At 40.0% G+C, this 18,277-nt stretch overlaps 2 protein-coding genes across 2 annotated transcripts; one reads left to right on the forward strand and one right to left on the reverse strand.

Moving 5' to 3' along the window:
- The first annotated feature begins 1,687 nt into the window (after positions 1–1,687).
- LOC113132037 (coiled-coil domain-containing protein 172) lies at positions 1,688–10,308 on the forward strand. The gene is made up of 8 exons (XM_026309840.1): positions 1,688–1,766; positions 1,978–2,063; positions 3,665–3,781; positions 4,837–5,002; positions 5,480–5,581; positions 6,203–6,305; positions 9,994–10,081; positions 10,273–10,308. The coding sequence occupies exons 1-8, from the start codon at positions 1,688–1,690 to the stop codon at positions 10,306–10,308; spliced, it is 777 nt and encodes a 258-aa protein (XP_026165625.1).
- A 1,552-nt stretch (positions 10,309–11,860) lies between these two features.
- On the reverse strand, positions 11,861–13,673 carry LOC113132044 (uncharacterized). The gene is made up of 6 exons (XM_026309848.1): positions 13,579–13,673; positions 13,382–13,473; positions 13,175–13,289; positions 12,568–12,680; positions 12,332–12,446; positions 11,861–12,090 (listed from the first exon to the last, which is right to left on the reverse strand). The coding sequence occupies exons 1-6, from the start codon at positions 13,619–13,621 to the stop codon at positions 11,909–11,911; spliced, it is 660 nt and encodes a 219-aa protein (XP_026165633.1). The 5' UTR covers positions 13,622–13,673; the 3' UTR covers positions 11,861–11,908.
- Positions 13,674–18,277: the final 4,604 nt, after the last annotated feature.

The raw sequence follows: 18,277 nt of genomic DNA on the forward strand, positions 1-18,277 counted from the left end.
GTTGTCTGTCTTTGTGTGTCTATATGTGGCCCTGTGACAGACTGGTGACCTGTCCAGGGTGTACCCCTGCCTTCCACCCGAGAGAGAGCTGGGATAGGCTCCAGCAGATCCCCGTGACCCTGAACCAGGAAAAGCGGGTATAGAAGATGGATGGATGGATGGATGCTGCTACTGACTGCTTGAATTTGCCCACAGGGATCAATATAAAGTATCTATCTATCGATCTTATTGCTAAATGACTGGAACTCAGTCAAACAGATTATAAGAGCAATACAGTCCGTCCTATCCTATGTATCACAACAGAGATGATGCATCTTGTGGCTCTCCCTATAGCTCATTGATTGCCTATATGGTCTATTTAAAGGCTAATCCACTCGGCTGAATACATGGGACCAGACTATGTCAATGAACCTCAGTGCATTAAAACTGGCCATATCAATCAAGGATGCTGGCCTTCACCGCAGTAAATCAACCCTCACACCCGCCCACAAGTACAGAGAGAGAAGGTTCTTTCAGACATGGGGATGAAGTATCTTATTTGAAACCAAGACAATAATGCATTATAGAAAAGGAAGCCAATGAACAGGTAGGTTCAATGAATCAGTTCTGTAAGGTATTGTAATGTGTACTGTACCACCTGTATACAGCTGTGATGACCATAAAACCATCTGACTTCACCACTTTTCAAAATCAGGTTGATTAAATGGATAGAGCATAAAGAGACACCGACAATGGGTACAAATGAAAACTATCTCAGCTAATTGTCTACTTACACTTTGATGACTTTGCTGTTACAGAGTCTCCAAAGGGAACACTGCCAGTCAGGAGAAGGCTCAGTATGGTGATTTATAAAAAACCCTCAATCAATATGTGATATTAATTTTGCAAACGAATAGCAGAATGATGTAGTCCTGAGGCCATTTACCGTTTCACAGTGTAATGCGCTTCATGGCACCGGATCAGGAGCTTTTTCATCCCCAGGAGTGAAACGAGAAAATTCGTCAGTCAGGGATTGTGTGACAAATGTACACAAGGAGTCCCAGCGGGTCAGTGTTGAGTGTGCACACACAGCACTTCATAATAATCAACACGGAAGCGAGAGGCGACTTATCCCTGACACAGTTTTAGCGTTAAAGCCGACGTGCTGTAAGTTACAAACAGCAGGTACAGGACATGAATGGAGACTGCAAAGGCAAATTATTAACGTAGCTAAATCACAACTGAACGACACCCTACTTCATGATATTTGCATCTATTCCTAATATATATATATACCCTTAACTAGACTGTTTACTAGCTAGCTAATCCCAGAACCTTAGCTAGCTAGCGCTAGCTTTGTCGACTAGCATTGTTTTTCAGTAGCTTTTTTTTTTAACCTGTTTTACAGGATTGCACCTGTTCATATTTCGGCCACCTCAAAGTAACGCTGGTAACGAGATAAAATGAAATGTTGTGATCCATATTATTTCCCCAGCTGTATATTCGTAATTGCAATGTTACTAACAGCTAACAGCTAGCTAAGCTAAAACTAACCGGCGCCATTTTACGTAACGTTAAGTGGGCGGGGACATTGTTGGTAACTACGTCACTGGCGTAAATTTAACATTAGCTAGCACTGAGTGGGTTAGCATAGTTACATCAAATTCACCGTAATTCTAGGTAACTTTTAAGTCAGTTCTCGACTATAATGAGTTTAGACACACTCTTTCAACAAATCCTTTTTAGCGAGCAACAGTTAACTGAACAGACACACAAGCTCAAAGAAGGTATGACACGTCCCAGCTAGCACAGAAGCTAACAGCTTTTAGCTATCGTTAGAAGCGCTAGGTAGTCAGATTAGCTTCATAAAACTCTGAAAGTACCGTGTGTCTTAACCAACATTACAGTTTACACTGCTTGAGTCATATTTTAAAACATTTTGACAGGTTGTTCAGTGTATGGCAGTCTTATTTTACTTATGACTTGTCTTTGTTTCAGTCAAAATAGCCATCATCAGATGCGGTGAGAAGATCAAAGGTGCCACTGAGAAGCATAAAGAGACCAACGCTGAACTTGATCAAAAAGTGCGGTAATGACACAGTTTGGGAACTAATCAATGCATTTTATGACTAAAACCATTCGTAGAATATGTGTCTCAGACATACTGGTTATTTGTGCAGGGTGCAGTTGAAGGTACTTGCAATATGATTGGTTGTCAGACACAAAACTGTGCCTTAAAACACATATCAAGTAAAACTTTTAACAGGTTTTTTAATATATTTTGATTGTTTTAATTGGGTTTAACAGGTTTGTCAAATAATAACATGCCTGTTGTAATTGATATTAGGGGTTTCTAGTGGGTTTTCCCCACTTTTAAAGCATTTCAGAGTAAGCCAGTGTAAATAAGATGTGAATATTACTGCTACCTTTTTGATGGTACTTACGATTAAGAACTGCCTGATCATTTGCACAGCGTAGTACTCACTGCATCATGGCGTCTAAGTTAGTTTGACTTTGAACTAAGTCTCTAGATAAGTATTTTTATGGGGTTCTTGAACAAAGAATAGTGTCATCATCTATCAGGTACTGGTTAATATTTTACTATTTTAGCTGGAAGTATCTAATTTTATGGTCACCATATCCCCATATACCTGAGAGATAATTTGTTATTGTTTTTATGTATTATAAATGTAAAGATTAGGTTGTTATAAAATCATGTAATTGCTTTACCTTGAGGCAGCATATGGTCTTGGTGGCACATGAGGTGAAGAAGGGTATATTGGCATATTGATGAGCTAATCTGCTCTATGATTTAAAACACTTAATCTCGCTCATTCATTTTATCAACAGTGCAAAGGATCAATTGCAAGTGGCACAGTAAAATCAATGGCTAATTTCCACCGGATAACATTAGTGAAACCTTTTAGGATGTGTGAGATTTGATGTCAAAGACAGCTCGTTGACCTTTCAAAAATATTGCTAATGTCTTCCTGTGCTTATATGAATGGGCATCCGATCAAATTAGCAAATTATTAGGTCCCATTTAGAAAGGTTGTTGAGTACACTACCATATCTATTGGCGTATTATCTGTCTGGCTACACATGGCATTCTGACTGCATATTGAAACTGTTATACTGTGACGATATGCAGGGTGTGTTTACAGCTCACATGATGCACCATCTTAGAGTTTATAAGAACTGTCTTAAGATAATTACAGTGTTTAGAAAACTTGGGACCTAATTGTGCTTGGTGAAAACATACAACAGTTTTCCACTACCATAAAAGAAACAGTACGCTCACATCCTCCTTGATGGCGAAGTAACAGATGGAAAAATGTACAGAGGCAACTTTAAACACATTTCCTTCTTTTGTAATTTGGCAGGTTTTTGGGGATATACATTATAATCACAAAAGCTAAATATATACTAACTTTACTGAATAGGAAAAGTCAAATTATATGTATAGATATATTTAAACAGGAGCTCAGTATTTAAACATAGTTTAAGAAAAGGGTATTTTTGTTCACTGTTTCTCAATAACAGGCAGTAACATGTTTGTCTTGTTACAGTCTACAGTAAATAATGGTTGTGCCACCTGCCCACCAGTAGCATATCTGACATATATCTCCCTATCTGTCTGTCAGACTGTGCGACTTAACTTTCCAGTTGTCTGTTTCTTCTCCAGGCTCAGCAGTTGTCTGCCATGAGGTTGCAGCATGATCTCATGAAAAAATGTGAAAATGAGATGCTGAAGAAAATTGAAGAGCTGCTCTGCCAGAAGAGCCAACTCAAGGAACATCTAGTGGGTTGAAGCTTGAATCAATATTTACATCTCATATCATATTGATTTTGTGTAATACAGATACCTGGTCAGCATTTATAGCCTCAACCCCTGTATGGTGTTCAGGTCTGTGGGACCTGTTTTGTAACAAAGGTAGAGGGCAAATATCAACCATATATGCTGTTTATATTGCTTGTAATTGTGATGAAGTAAACATTGTTGAGTATTTTAACATAAAATTGCTTGTGTTGAATTAAACACCTCAAGATGCAGCAGGTTCACCAGACCCACGAAGACACAAATATGAACACCACACAAGGGTTAAGTATGTGGAGTGTACAAATATTGAGTTATACTACTATTCTGATTGTAAGTTCCCTGTTTTAGAGCAACTGCCTTACTGAGGCTTTAAAATGATCCTGACATTGTAGGGTCCCCACAACAACAGTGTACAAGGTTGTAAACCTGCAAACCTTATTATCAGGACCAAATTATGTCAGTAATTTTTTGATACTTGCACCATAGTTTGCACTGAAATATGTCAAAATGGGGGAAATTACCCATGATACTTCAAACTGACCCTTGTTTGAAATATCTGAGGCATTAAATGTATAGTGATTTCAGAACCAGTGAAGGTTTAGTATTTTCTTGTTAAATTAATTGGATGTTAGAATAGTTAATATCAAGTTCCTGTCAGTCACTCACATCCTGAAGTGAGAATTATTGCCTGTCTTCATAGAGCTGTCATATCTTTCAGAAAGCATTTTTAGCTTATCCCACATTAACACCATTGCAGTGAAAGTATGAACACAGATCATTTGTGTCTGTGAATATTTGAAACATATCTCCACAAAAAGCACAGTGAGCACATAGAGACAGAGGGAGAAAAAATAACCAAAGTGTAAAATATCACACCAAAGTGAAGTAATACTTTAAGGCCTTGACTTGGATAAAAAGGTTTAATCAAAATTGTAACATCACTGATAGTAGCAATTGTAGAAGTTATCATTGAATCATAAACATCTGTACAAATATTATTATTGGAAGCATTACCCATGATCCTCTTTTCATACCAGGCCATTATAAAGCAAGAGTCTAAAGATGAAGAGGAAAACTTCCTTCAAGCAATCACAAAGTTCAACAGTGAGTTCAGTCTACAAGGAAACAGAGAGACAGTGTTCGAGAGCCAAACACAAACTGAGATTCAGGACCTGGAGAAGGAGGTGGAATCATTGTACAAAGGTCATAAAACACTTTTCTCTTTTACTGCTGAACTATGTAATGCAGATGTGACCATGATTATGTCTTTCTTGGTTTGTGGTAGTAAGTATATGAATTATACAGGTCACAGGAGTAGTATGATTTCATGATGTGGTTTAAAATTAAATTCAGTTTTTTCAAGTTTAAAGACAATAGTACATGATAGTGCTCATGTGTTTCATTTAATTATGTTTAACTCAAAATATATAGTGGTTACTTGTAGAGAAATTTCACTGACAGTATTTTATAGAAAATAGTATGTTATAATTTTGAGGCCTAGCAAAAAACAAATATCTTATTAGATTGAAGATCTAATATCTTATTGCCAGTGACAATGTCTTCACATTATCTGGGCCATGAGAACAGCTATACCTGATTGTGTTTCACTTGAAGTGAATTTCCAACATGCTCACATTACACCCAGAAAGGTTTTCTTGTATTTTCCCCCTTTACAAACAGAGTTGGAGCTGCTGAGCCGCAAGAACAGTCACATGAGCTGCCTCCAGGAGGAGAAACAAGCACTCCAGCTTGAACTCCAGGGTCTGGATAACAACAGGAAAGGTGAATACCAGCTTTCTGTTTTATGTCAGATAATGTGGTTCTGGAAGAGCATATGCAGCCCTGCTAAAATCTGAAAAGTCAAACAACCTGCCAGTTGAATCTTGGGCCCACATGTTCATCATTACAGATGTTAGTTTCAGGCTCCATGGCAAGGTTGGACAGGAGATTACTGGTGGTATGATCTGAAAAAAGAACGTGTATACAACATGCACTCTCTGCCCAGCACATGTGCAGGTTTAGGCATGTTCAGAACAGAAATAGCACTGCATTAATAACACAAAAGAATAAACTGAAGTGGGTGTTAGCACAGGTACTGGGTTGAAGAAGAAATATTATCCAGGAAATCCAGATGCATGAATATAAACATTTATCAGAGGCCGAAACAGCTTTTTTTTTTTAATTTTTGTTAAGTTTAGTTAAGTTTGGTCTCAGCACAGCTCTATACTGTAGCTAGTGGAAGAGGTCAAGTACCTTACAGTTAGAACAAACCAACATTACGCTGGTGAAACGTCAACCAGTGGCCACAGCACATTAGCTAACTTACCATTGTGTGTGTGTCTGTGTGTGTGTCTGTGTGTTGGTTGAAGGAAGTCATTTTGGTTTTGATTTATTACTCTACAGACCTGGATCGACAGTTGAGTGAGGCTGAAGCAATGACAGGATCTCTGAAAGCAGAGATTGTCTTTGTCAGTCAGAAACCTCTCACCGACAGCACCTGTATAAGGTGAGCATTAACTGTCTGGATGCTGAGGTAGGTTTATATTTCTGAGCTCACAGACACAGTACAACCAATTTACTCACATTATGTCACGGAATATGAACCTCATTTAACACAAATACTGTAAACGGTAAATGCTACTGGGAAATAAAAGCAAATAAAACACAGGAGGAGCAAAACAGAACTAAACAAAATGTAAACACAGCAATAATTTATTTAGCAGCTCACAGAACGGTTTTTAATGGCTTCCTGATATTTTAAATATTCATTGCTGAAATGTGGTGATATTTAATTAGTTGAGTCTTGTATCTTGCGAACACTGTCACAGGCCCTGGTGTACAAAAGTGCATCCATTGTTCTCTCTTCACTAAGGCTCATTGGTTTTCTTCAGTATAGGTGATAAAATTTTATCTCAGTACTGGCCCTAAGAGCTGCAGTCACATTTGTAAAACTAAATGCACTTAGTAAAGGGCGGACTAAAGAACCACAGTGTTAACAGCACAACACAACCCAGTGTTCAGCATGCCTGTTAGATAAAAGGTGTTATTTATGAAGAGTGAATCTGGATCACAGTGAGAAGTGCTGAGCAGACCACTAAGCTGAGCTTCCGTCTGTATTTCTCTGTCCTTCTGGCCAGAGTCCAAAACTACAAGTGTAAATAACAGAGCATTAAGACCATTTGGCTTAATTAAGGCTTTGATCTGCAAAGTATTTCATTCAGTCCACATGTGGAAAAAAGAAACTGAGCCTAACGAGATTGACACAGGGACGTTTGTAAGGGAGAATGAGTGAGGGATGGAGAGTTGCTTATCCAGCCCACGTATAAATACAGTTTAGGTTTAGTGGAATCGTATGTCACATGTTAACTGGAAAGATCAGACCTCTGTGTGCAAACTAAGCACATGGGGGAATCCAAACATCCATCCATACATTTAAACTAAGATATGTTCAGTGTTTAATGCAGAAATGGGAATTTCCATGAAAAATATTCGTGTTAAGCAGCAGCCGTGTGTCACAAACTGAATGAGCTGAAATCCGATAAATCTGAAACAGGTCGGTCTTTGTCCTAGTTACTTTTCTGACTTTGGTGCTTTATAAAGAGGACAGAAGAAGACAGCTACGTCTGAGGCAGCTGAAAATCAGGTAGTTAACTCTTTGAATTTGACCTTGCACGAACATTTCATATGGGAACCAGTTTCCAATTAAAGTGGAAAATTAAATTCTTTTTACACGTCAGGTACGCTGTCGCGTCATGGCTTTTGTTCGAGTGTGACAATTACTGGGACACATTGTTCGTTTTACCTTGGCGCCCTCAGCCTTTCTGATCAGGGATCCCTTGTTTCTTGTTATTTTCCTGTAATTGTTTTAGTGTCTTTTTCTCTGTGATCATCTCCATGTAGTCTGAGCTATAGTCTGGGCTTGGCTCGGTGCAGGAAACACTTGCTAGTACCTTTTCATGATACTGTTAAATATCTTTTTCTGTGATTGTTAAATTCCGGTTTGCATGATCTTACCATCTGAATGATTGTTAATTGGGAAGATAAATGTTGATAAGCATATTTTTTGCACATTTGCTGTGTGTGTTGAGTGAGAATGCAGATGCATATGTTTCACATCCCAACTGCTGCATGGTTTGATGAAGACAATGAGCATAATATTGATCCAATTATAAAGTGTTACAAAACAATAGGAACTAAATGCCTCTGGGTGAAAACGCACACATTCGTCCTCTTCGTAGACTGATTCGTTCCAAGTGTCTTCAATTCAGAGCAGAATATGAATTAGTTGAATATGAATTGATTATCTCCTCTATTGAGAGATGACGATAGGTGAGCACTGGTTCTTCACAAAGAGAGATCCTTTATTTAATTAAAGACTGGAGATCAATAGTGTTCCAGGAAGGAGTCAGTGGTACTGCTGATGCTGCTACTTTGCAGAATGTCGTCTCTACAACAATATGGATGATTAACCAATCCCCCGATCTATCTAGGTGAGTTTTTAAAACCCATTTTTAATTTTAATTTCTCCAGTGTAACTTATTTCAAATCATATTTTCCCCCCGTATTTAATTAGAGGTTTTCTCACCGTGCCTGTTAATAGGATAAGGTATAAAATAGGCTCATCATCATAATCCTTCACATTCAGCTGGATGCTCATCTCTATTTATTTTCTCCGTCCTTCACTCTCTCTTTATGTTCTGCTCTCGCCTTTCTAAGTGCCCCATCTGTCTCTCAGCCCTGCCTTAAATCATGCATGTGGGTAGCATGTCCTGTTCATCCATCAGCCTCATCAAATATACTAGGTCCTTCATTACCCCTGCACTTATTAGCCTCAGGAAGTGCTGAGGATGTGGCTTTGGGAGGGAGAGGCCTCCTCTCACTCATTCTTATGAACATCTATTCTCAAATAAACCATCAATCCTGTCGTCAGCCACTGCTGCATCTCTTTAAACCCCATATTTAACTCTCTGCTTATTGATTGTTGGAAATTGAATGCATGTCAATTTGAGTGAGTGCTACAGTCATTTAAAAAGTGTTCAGTGTGCAGAACAGTGGCCGCTCATGCTGATCGTTCACCGTCACAAAACAGACACACCTGAAATATTCAGTGGATGTGATTTCGATTAATGATTTGGGAGCTGTATGTAGTTTTTGATGTGTAGGATTTTCTTCTTGAAGTATTACTGCTACATTATTTATGAAGGCTCATTTGAAGATGTCGTAGCGTTGCTGAAACCTAATAAAAACCTGCAGAGAACACCAAAATCCAAAATGCCAAATAAGTGTCTCGCTGGTAGAAACATAATTTTGCTGTGAGTACAAACACCATAAAATCTGATTTTTAGGTTCCACAGAGAAGTGTAAAGTTTAAAACACTGCTGTTGATTTTCAGACTGAAAATGCAATTTCAGTTTTGTTGTTTTATTGTTTCATTAAATTCCAATAAAAGAAAGAAAGAAGTCGCTTGTCTTAGATTCATGTGTAGGTCAGTGTAGATCCTTCACACACCTGCCAGTTAAATCAGAGCCAAGGGATCACAAACAGTCGCTCTGAATACTTTTCCCAGCCGTAATCACATTTTGTGGATGTTTATGAATTTATGGCGTGAAATATAAGAGGAGAGCTTCATATAGCTGCTTTCTGTTGTGGGTATTTCAAGTGTCCTTCACTTCTTCTTTGACATTGTTCTAGTGAACATCTTTATCAGTGTGTCTGTCTGTCTGTCTGTCCTTCCTTCTACAGCTGTTATTTGCATCAGTCTGGTTTCACGTAAATTCTGCCTGATGTGAAAGTTGAGCTGTAATTTTAAGACTCTGCATGTAATTGGTTTTCTGCATGTAAACACAATGACACTGAGGACTCTGTTGCATGAATACACTCAGTATCTATCAGAATATCTCAAACCAGACTTTTATGTAAATAGAAAATTAAAATTTCCATTATATTAATTTGATTATTTAAAGTCTATTATGCATGAACATGAATACCACTGTGGGGATTAGTTTCATCTAGTTCCGCTTATTTTTTCAGTAATTTCTCAGTAACAGAGTAAACACCACATATACTCATCCAGTAGAGTAAGAAGAAACACTGAATATAGAAAACAGAAATTGCTGAAGCTTCTCTTTAAAAATTGCTGTTAAATTACCTTTTACCTCATCAGTTAATGTAACTACCATCGGTTTGTTTACTAGACTGAGAAAGGAGCTGGAGAAACATAAAGAAGGGGAGCTCGAGCTTCTGCGAGAGGCGATCAGCTCAGAGATCCAGTTCCTGCAGTCGGTAAGTTGCTTCTGTTGAGTCTAATTGGACACAGACAGTTTGCAGTCAGAACAGGTTAGAGAAGAACATCTTTCAAAAACAGCTATGGAATAAGCACATTGTTATATGCTGATATAGTAAAAGTTCAAGCACATTCATTTTCATCTTTTGATGAGTTTGTAGGTTTTTATTCATTTTGTCTTTTTTTGCAGAAGATGGACAGCAGCCAGGGAGGTGAGCAGCCTTAACAGGAAGATGACGTCAGTTCATAAACTTAAAAACAAACATGATAAGAATAAGAATAGACAGGAAGAAAATTGTTGTAATAATATTTATTCATAGGTTTCACTTTTAATGAGGACTGTTCTTTAATATCTACTTGACACAAACACACAGTATTAAAATAGACTCAGAATAAAAAGTGAGCTTATACTGCCCTCTGGTGTGCCTAGAGTAACACTGAATGAAAAGTGATTCACAACATGAACTTTCATTTTGAAATACCGCTGAACTGCAAAGCAGGTGAATATACAAACATGAGGTTGTCTTATTATTGAGTGGTAGCTGAACATTTTTATTCCTGGTTAATTTTAATTCAACCACCGACACTGAACTTTGGACTGTTGATGACAAATACGGGGATACAGGAAACATTTAGAGTTAAGGTGGTAGATCTACTTGCTGGGGAATAACAGCTGACTTGCAGCTAACCACATGTTGTTGTTTTAGATGTTATTCTAAAATAAATAAACTGGCATTAATAAGTTTGTGTATCAGTGACCTGGCTTCAGGTTTTCCACCAGATTATGCATGAATTTGATGACATCCAGTCACAAGAGCATCTGTGAGAGCCAGTGCTTTGTTGGACAGGAAGAGCCTCAGTCAAGGCTTCAGTTCATCACAAAGGTGTTGGATGGAGCTGAGATCAGAGGTGGACTGGCCATCTGTAGAACAGCTGGTAGTCCAGTGTGGCTGTATTGTTAGTTTTTCCGTATTATAATTTATTGTCGTCTTTTAGTTACACACTGCAGGCTGACAGGGCTTCCTCAGACCTGTATGCTTTAGGATTAAAGCTAAGCTCAAACGAAGGGTTCAGCCGCAGATACAGTATAAACACTTACCCTGGTGAAATAATGGGAGTCATAAACCTGCAAAGACACTACAGGAATACAGAACATTTTTGTCTATTGCCACCTAAGTGCAGACGTGCGACTGTTGATTGTTCAACCGTTAATCCCTCACTCGGCTCATTTTCCATAATTGATGATTAGACGGTCCAGAGCAGACCAGAGGGTCGTTTTCTCTCTGATTAGAGTGATTCCTAATAGAATGATGTGGGATGTCAATAGCTGCTTAATGAGATCCTGCAATCTCATTCTGACTTTTTAACCTTGACCTCGGTGAGTTATGCCTGGGTGTGTTAGCAGAGCCTGGGAGCAGGCAGAACAGCAGATGCAGCAGCCCATTTGGCAAAGTGGTTAACCCCAGTGTACCTGCCGCTCTCGTCCGCATCTTGTCGTCCAGCACATAAATAGTGACTCATGAATTCAGATGGAAGGAAGTGAAGACAGCACAGACACTTGCATGTGTATCCGTCCTACACAACTTTTAATGTTGTGTGCTCCTGTTAGTTCTCTTGAATTTTACACAGTAAAAATAAACTTTATTTTAAAGTCATTGTGGGAAAGAGTCGATATGTCAACATGAAGTGATAACAGAATGACGTTTGGTTCATCAGTAGGTAAAGACTGACACGTGTCATGTAAGTTTTAATTGACTGAGCTTTATTTCTTAGTACAACTTAAAACTTTATACCATGCATGAGTTTGTTGATGGTTTCTCAGCACATCATGATCTCCCACATACGAGGCAAACAAACTGCGATTGTGCCTCAATGCCCTGATTCTTCAGCTCAGCGGTAAAATCTTCGATGATGCTGTTCTGCAGTTGGCTGCTGCTCTTCGTTGTTAGGCAGTCCTGATCTTTGGGGAAATATGCTGACTTTGCTCCTGAAACTTGGATAGATGCTTCTAGAGACGGAGGGACAGTGAATCAAGTTCACATCCTATATAAAACGCCACAGTATAAATAAATCGTGAGTTCACAGTACACTTTAAAACATAGAAACAGAATAAGACATTTGTGTTTGCAACAAGTGTACAGGGCTTAAACTTGTAAATTAGTTCTTGCTTCTAGCAAACAGAACATATATTTAATGGGATGATCTGTTAAACTGCTAGTTCATAGAAAGTTAATAAAACACAGCCTTACCATTGCAGTCCGCCAGCTTGTTTCCGCCTGTGTACTGAGTGTCCCATTTATATCCAGTCTGCTCGCTGCATTCATCATACAAACGACTCCTCCTGATAAAACCAAAGTCATAACCCTGCGGGAGAACAATCATTTTATAAAACTTATCCCTTTTTTGTGCAGAACTATATCGAAATTGTTCACAGGCCTTAGAAAATGTCTTTATCAATACATCCAAAATCATAAACATCACATGCATGGTTGCAGAAAGGTTTGCAGTAGCGTTTGTTGTCAACCGTGACACATGCCAACCCTCCGTTGTCGGGCACTTCGGCTTCAGGGCACTTCGTTGGTTCAGCACCTTGGCATTCTGAATATGAATGATAATAAAGATATTCTGTGGTCACCTGTTGTCCTGTTATCCCTCATATATGCACATTGTGCACTGGTGACTCATGTTAAAAACCAGAGAAGTCATGTAAAATTTGATGAAATCTGGAACCACTTGAACGGAGAACATGTTCTTTAGTCTGCTAATGTGAAAAGACATTAAGTCAGACATTCAAAGATCACTTGACATGTCAATCAGTGAACAGAGCATCTCCAATAGAAAGCAGCCCTCACATTTTCCAGCCAGTGTTAAAATAAAGTACCTGGACAAACGTGATAAATCTGGCACTGCTCTCCTTCAGGACTCTTAACTGGAAATGACCATTGTAGTCACTTTAGTGTACTTTGGCCTGGAGTTGATAACATTCATCCTGAAACCAACTGGAAAACCTCAAACGGCTCTTTGAAGAAGGGAAGACTGGACTTAATGGCCTCACACTAATGGTCTAACAAATGTGTGGCTCATCCTCCTACCTTTCAGCTGGTGTCTGTTCAGAGCATCTTCCAGATTCCTGGTGGAGAGCAGGAGTGCAGCTGTCTGCTGTGCAGTCTGTGCAGGCAGCAGAGCTTCAGCACACTCTGTCGCCACCTGTTGGTTAACACCAGGCAGGACACTTGTGTTGTTCCTATATGACACGGAAGCAAATTGCAGCTGATAGAAAGCGAACAACGACATTTTACCTTGAGATCTTCTGGCAGACGCTCCAAGGGTGTAGTTTGGGAGCTGCAGTTCTGAGCTACAGTTTCATGCTGAGGTGCAGAGGAGGATAAAACTGCAAGCAAACACACGTCGTAATGTCCAACAGTTTATCTTCCCTTGGGTTTTGTTATCCACATGCAGGATGCAGACACATGTACATATATAACCACAAGATTACCTGCTAGTGAGTAAAGCCAGATGACAGTTTTTGTCAGTGCCATTTCCACTGGATTAGACTTTTTCTGCCTTGAACTGAAGGCAAAAAGCAGTGACAGGTGGATTTATTGACGCAGTCGGTGCAAAGTTTATAGAATTGGGCAATAATTTTCACTGTGGCCAAGATTGGAGTCGCAGGATTTCCAGTATTTCACAAACTTCAGATTCTGGCTCATGACATGAAATGAACTTTGACTCTGCAGAGGTGGATGAGAGTAAGTTTTGTGTGCAGTTCAGTTGTTTGTGTAGTTGTGTTTGCGACTGACAAATATTGATTGGAAATTTCCAGAAGCTGCTGCTCTGATTTGTCCTGATAAACCTTTTCCAGGATGCACGTCCCTGCTCTGTGCTGATGGGGGAGCTGGCAGTACATGCTAGCTGCTGCAGTTAGTCTGTGCATTATTTCACCCAGGATGCTGCTGGTACAACTTAGTTTTAAGGCTTTGGTGGAGCCAAATGTCCATGAAATTCACACACCCACTCACATGTGCACACACACACACACACACACACACATCAGACATGCTGGGTGACTCAGTGTCAGTCAGTAAGTTGTGCCACGAAGGATGACTGTGTAAATAATTCACTGTGGATGTTATTCATTATGGATGTCTGATGATGTGAGAGCAGATGAATTATTGAAACTTTTCGGACGCCTGATTGAGCTCATTAACACACACAACTGCCATTTCATCTTTGATTTAAGGGGCAAAGACTAATCCTCACAATGGACTCAGAGCTGCCGTTAACAACACACGCTTCAGTTTTCTGGCAGAAATAACAGAAAGGAAACTTTTCAGTAATGTGGTTATGATGAATCACCCACAGAGTCACAAACATCCAGAATAATGTGTTTATTAAAGGTGAATCCAGTCGCAGGGGTTCAGGGGAGCACTTCAAAGACGGCAGAGTTATTGCTGAGGAAACTATCTGATGTTTGAGCCAAACTTTGGAAAATACATCAGTAAAATATGATCCTGCAGATCCCAGGTCTCTGTTGGGACCTGTAACATTATTCATCCAGTAACACATGGGCTTCATTAAACCAGCAAACAACACACTGACACACTGACACAACATCTACACGCACCGTGTTGCTGGCACTTGTTTAAGACAGTGTTGTCGTTCATAGATACAAGATGTCGAGTCACTTTAAAAACAAACAAATGTTTGTTTTGTGGATGAAAACAGGAAGCTCCACACCCCATATGGCCGTTCAACGTCATACGTGCACACACACACACACACACACACACACAGAAACAGAAACACACACCTACAGAAGGCATTAAAGTGAAGATGAAGAGTGCGTATATGGTTGCAACACACTCTCTTCTCCAACCTTTCTCAGATTCTTGAGACATCTCCCTGCTCTGCCTTGTCTACCTCCCTCACAGGCATTGTGCCGAATTAGCCAGCCGTGGAAAATGGCTACTCGCTTGTCAAATGATTCACATGGATGAGCTGCAGAAAGCCGGGCAGTCGGCGCTAATTGGTATTCAGGAAGATGCTGTGCTACCTGTTTCAAAGACTATTCTTGTTTGGGAGGATCATTGTGCCTCCAGGGAAAGTTTAAACGCATTCGCAGCTGATGAATACCTAATAACGGCTATTAGCTCATTTTAATTACCCCTCTGCTTTTATCACAAAGCTGATTTCTTTTCTTAACACAGAGAAACTGCAGCAGTAGCGGATGATTTTAAAGGCGCAGCAGACAGCTCTGAAAGAGATTTTGGAAGATTAATGTGTAAATGCCTTCGGAAGCAAGGGTTTAACACGGATATTCGACTCTTATGCTTGTAGAGATACATCCAAACTGATCTTGTCAGCTGAAAAAGACTTTTCTGTCCAAACAAAAATCAAAGTGAAGGGAAGGAGAGACAGGCAGGCACCAAGACAGTTGAAAATGGGACTGATAGCTCCAGCTGTGCTGTATCAGACATTTGAAGCACGGCAGGAGGCTCCAGAAAGAGTCTTTCTTCTCCCCGTCTCCTCCAACCTTGTACACTGGTTAACAAACTATTATAGTGACAGAAATGTCTGCGTGAAAAGTGTGAATATATGAGTTGACTGACAGCTCCACTCAGCATTCATCTCCTACTCTTTTTCCTCTCTCTATTGTTTGGTGTACTAAAATTATCCGAATGTTAGAGAGGCACCACTTTCAGCCGAAGTGCAGGAAGAAAGAACATGTTTAATGAAAGACCATCTTCACTCTCTCTGCTTTCTAATGGATCCCACTGAGTGAGCCGGTGCACGGGGTTCACACAGTCACTTAGTCATCCAGTCAGTCAGTCAGTCAGCCAGTCAGCCAAATGAACATGCAGATCGCTCAACACCTACAGGAATGAAAAGAACATCCATGTACCGAAGCAACAGCCCAGAACACACACCAGATGGAGGAAACTATTAATTTATCAAATATTTATAAGATGCTAATGTGCATTAAAGATGATGGCGCTGTCCCCTAACACCTGCTTCCCTGCCGGTTTACCGAGCTTTTGTTTACCACCTGTCCCTTCCTGAGCACCAGCAAACCTGTGAGTTTCACCTCGTGTCTCTGTGCTTACTGTTGCTTCGAGTTACATACGACTCTGCCAGCAAACACGCCTCTTTACTACATGTGCTCGTTTACCAGGTGAAGCCGTCCGTCTGGCTTCACCTGAGCTTCACAGGTGGAGCCAGTTCGAGCTGCTCACCCAGTGACTGTTGACGTAGAGCCCTGATAAGACAAGGTGAACCTTTATTTGTCCCAGAGCACATCAAGTACGGCACGAGATAAAACCTACGATTTAAAACATTTATTTATTTACAATAAAAATACATTAAAATGAGTCAAATAAAAAAATCATATATATATATAAATATGTATCACATATATTTACAGGTTTTTACAGCAGTGCCGGTTGTACAGTCTGACACCAAATAGGAATCAACAGCTGAAGCCGTAACTAAACCGGTGCATGTGTTACATGTCCCTTTTTACCATTTGGCTTCATGACTTAATGCATTGTAGAAACCGAACTGAAGATCTGAAGCAAGAACTCGTACAGCATGAGAGAAAGTCTGCTCCGCTTCAGGGGGGGATCTATGTCAGAGGTGGGGACACGCTCCACAGATTCACGACAGAGGACACACAAAAAGAGCAGGAGTTTATTGTTCACGTCTTTGAGGGGTTTGCACTGCTGCCAAAAACTGACAGGAGGCCAGAAACCTAGTGCTAGTTTCTTCTTTTGTTTTTAAAGAACAAAAATACCAGCATGAAAGCTTTGTGAACGGGCATAAAGGAGGCTTTGTCAGCGATCAGTACTGGGTTTACGTAGATAAGAGACTTTTGTCTTTTAATAGTGTGTCTGCTTGAAAGGAAGAATCAGTGTCAGAGTGTTCCTGACATACGTGTTCATGGGGGTGATTTCATTCTTTATAAAAAGCAAATCCATAAAATACAAAAACCACAAATGGATATTTAGAAGATATTTGAACTGGAAGGTTTCTCGGTTCTTCCTTCAGCCATTTTCCTACTGACTGGGCTTCACATGGCTCAAGAGTTTTACTTCTTGCAGAAGTCGGATGGTGATTGCAGCCCGGCCAAGTTGCCTCCTGCTGCGGATGTTTGGCACTCTCTGCTGAAGTGTCTCTAACGTGGTCTGCACGCTCTCAGATGAAAGTTTTTCTTCCACTACATGCAGGAGGGAGATGACCCTTGAATGACATGGCGCCAAACATCTGTGAACTGTGAAAACACTAAAAAGAAGAACCACCAGCAACATTTTGCTTCAGCTGCGTCTGGTTGCTCGCTCACATTTGCTGTTTTCCAGAGAGACTGATGCTGCTAATGGGCCCTAGGACAGTAAAAAGCTTTTCAGATTAGTGCTCTGAAAGCAGCTTTATGATTCGTCCCAGTCGCAGCTGTGGGATTCTCTCTTGTTGGGGTGTTTGGCTCTACGGGAAGAAAACTGAAGTTTGTATAAAGACAACTTTGAATTGTCACATAATTAATGTGTTGTGTTGTTGTGTATGAGTTTGGCTTCCATATGAGACGGCGTGTATGTCTGTCTGCATGTGAGTTATGGCTTTAATTTTCCCCTTTATGCGACTGTAAATGAATGCTATTCCAATAAAGCTACTGAGGCTCATAAAAGTGCCTTTGTTGAGATAGTGGATCCAGTTAAGTTCTTTCCCACAGTCGGAGTGAAGTGAGCTGATGGGCAGCGACAGAGACGAGAGCTGAAAAGAAACCTTCACTCCTCTTCATCACCGCTGACATCTTTAAAGTCTGATTCAGACTGCCGATTAAATACTTTCCGGGCTTCCTTTGTGTGTGGCATCGCACTTAAATCTGACCCAAAAGATCAGAAAGAGGAACTCTATATCAACTCAAAGCAGAGTGTGGGCGGAGGCCAAATCAACACACTCACTAACACATTTAGACTTCAGCCAGGCCCGCGGCAAATTTATTCCTGTTACTCATTTGGTTTCTTTTTCAGATTGCTGTGAGAAAGAGGCATAAAACGGGCTCATTCCATAATGATATTTCATTTTCAATATATAAATTGTCGAAAGACTCTGCTGCGTGACATTTATAAGCTAATTTTTCTCAAACAGGTGATTATAAAACCAGAAATTGAACCAATTTATAAGACGATGACTCAAACGACTCA

Source organism: Mastacembelus armatus, chromosome 15 (genome assembly GCF_900324485.2).
Source record: "Mastacembelus armatus chromosome 15, fMasArm1.2, whole genome shotgun sequence".
NCBI classification, from domain to species: Eukaryota; Metazoa; Chordata; class Actinopteri; order Synbranchiformes; family Mastacembelidae; genus Mastacembelus; species Mastacembelus armatus.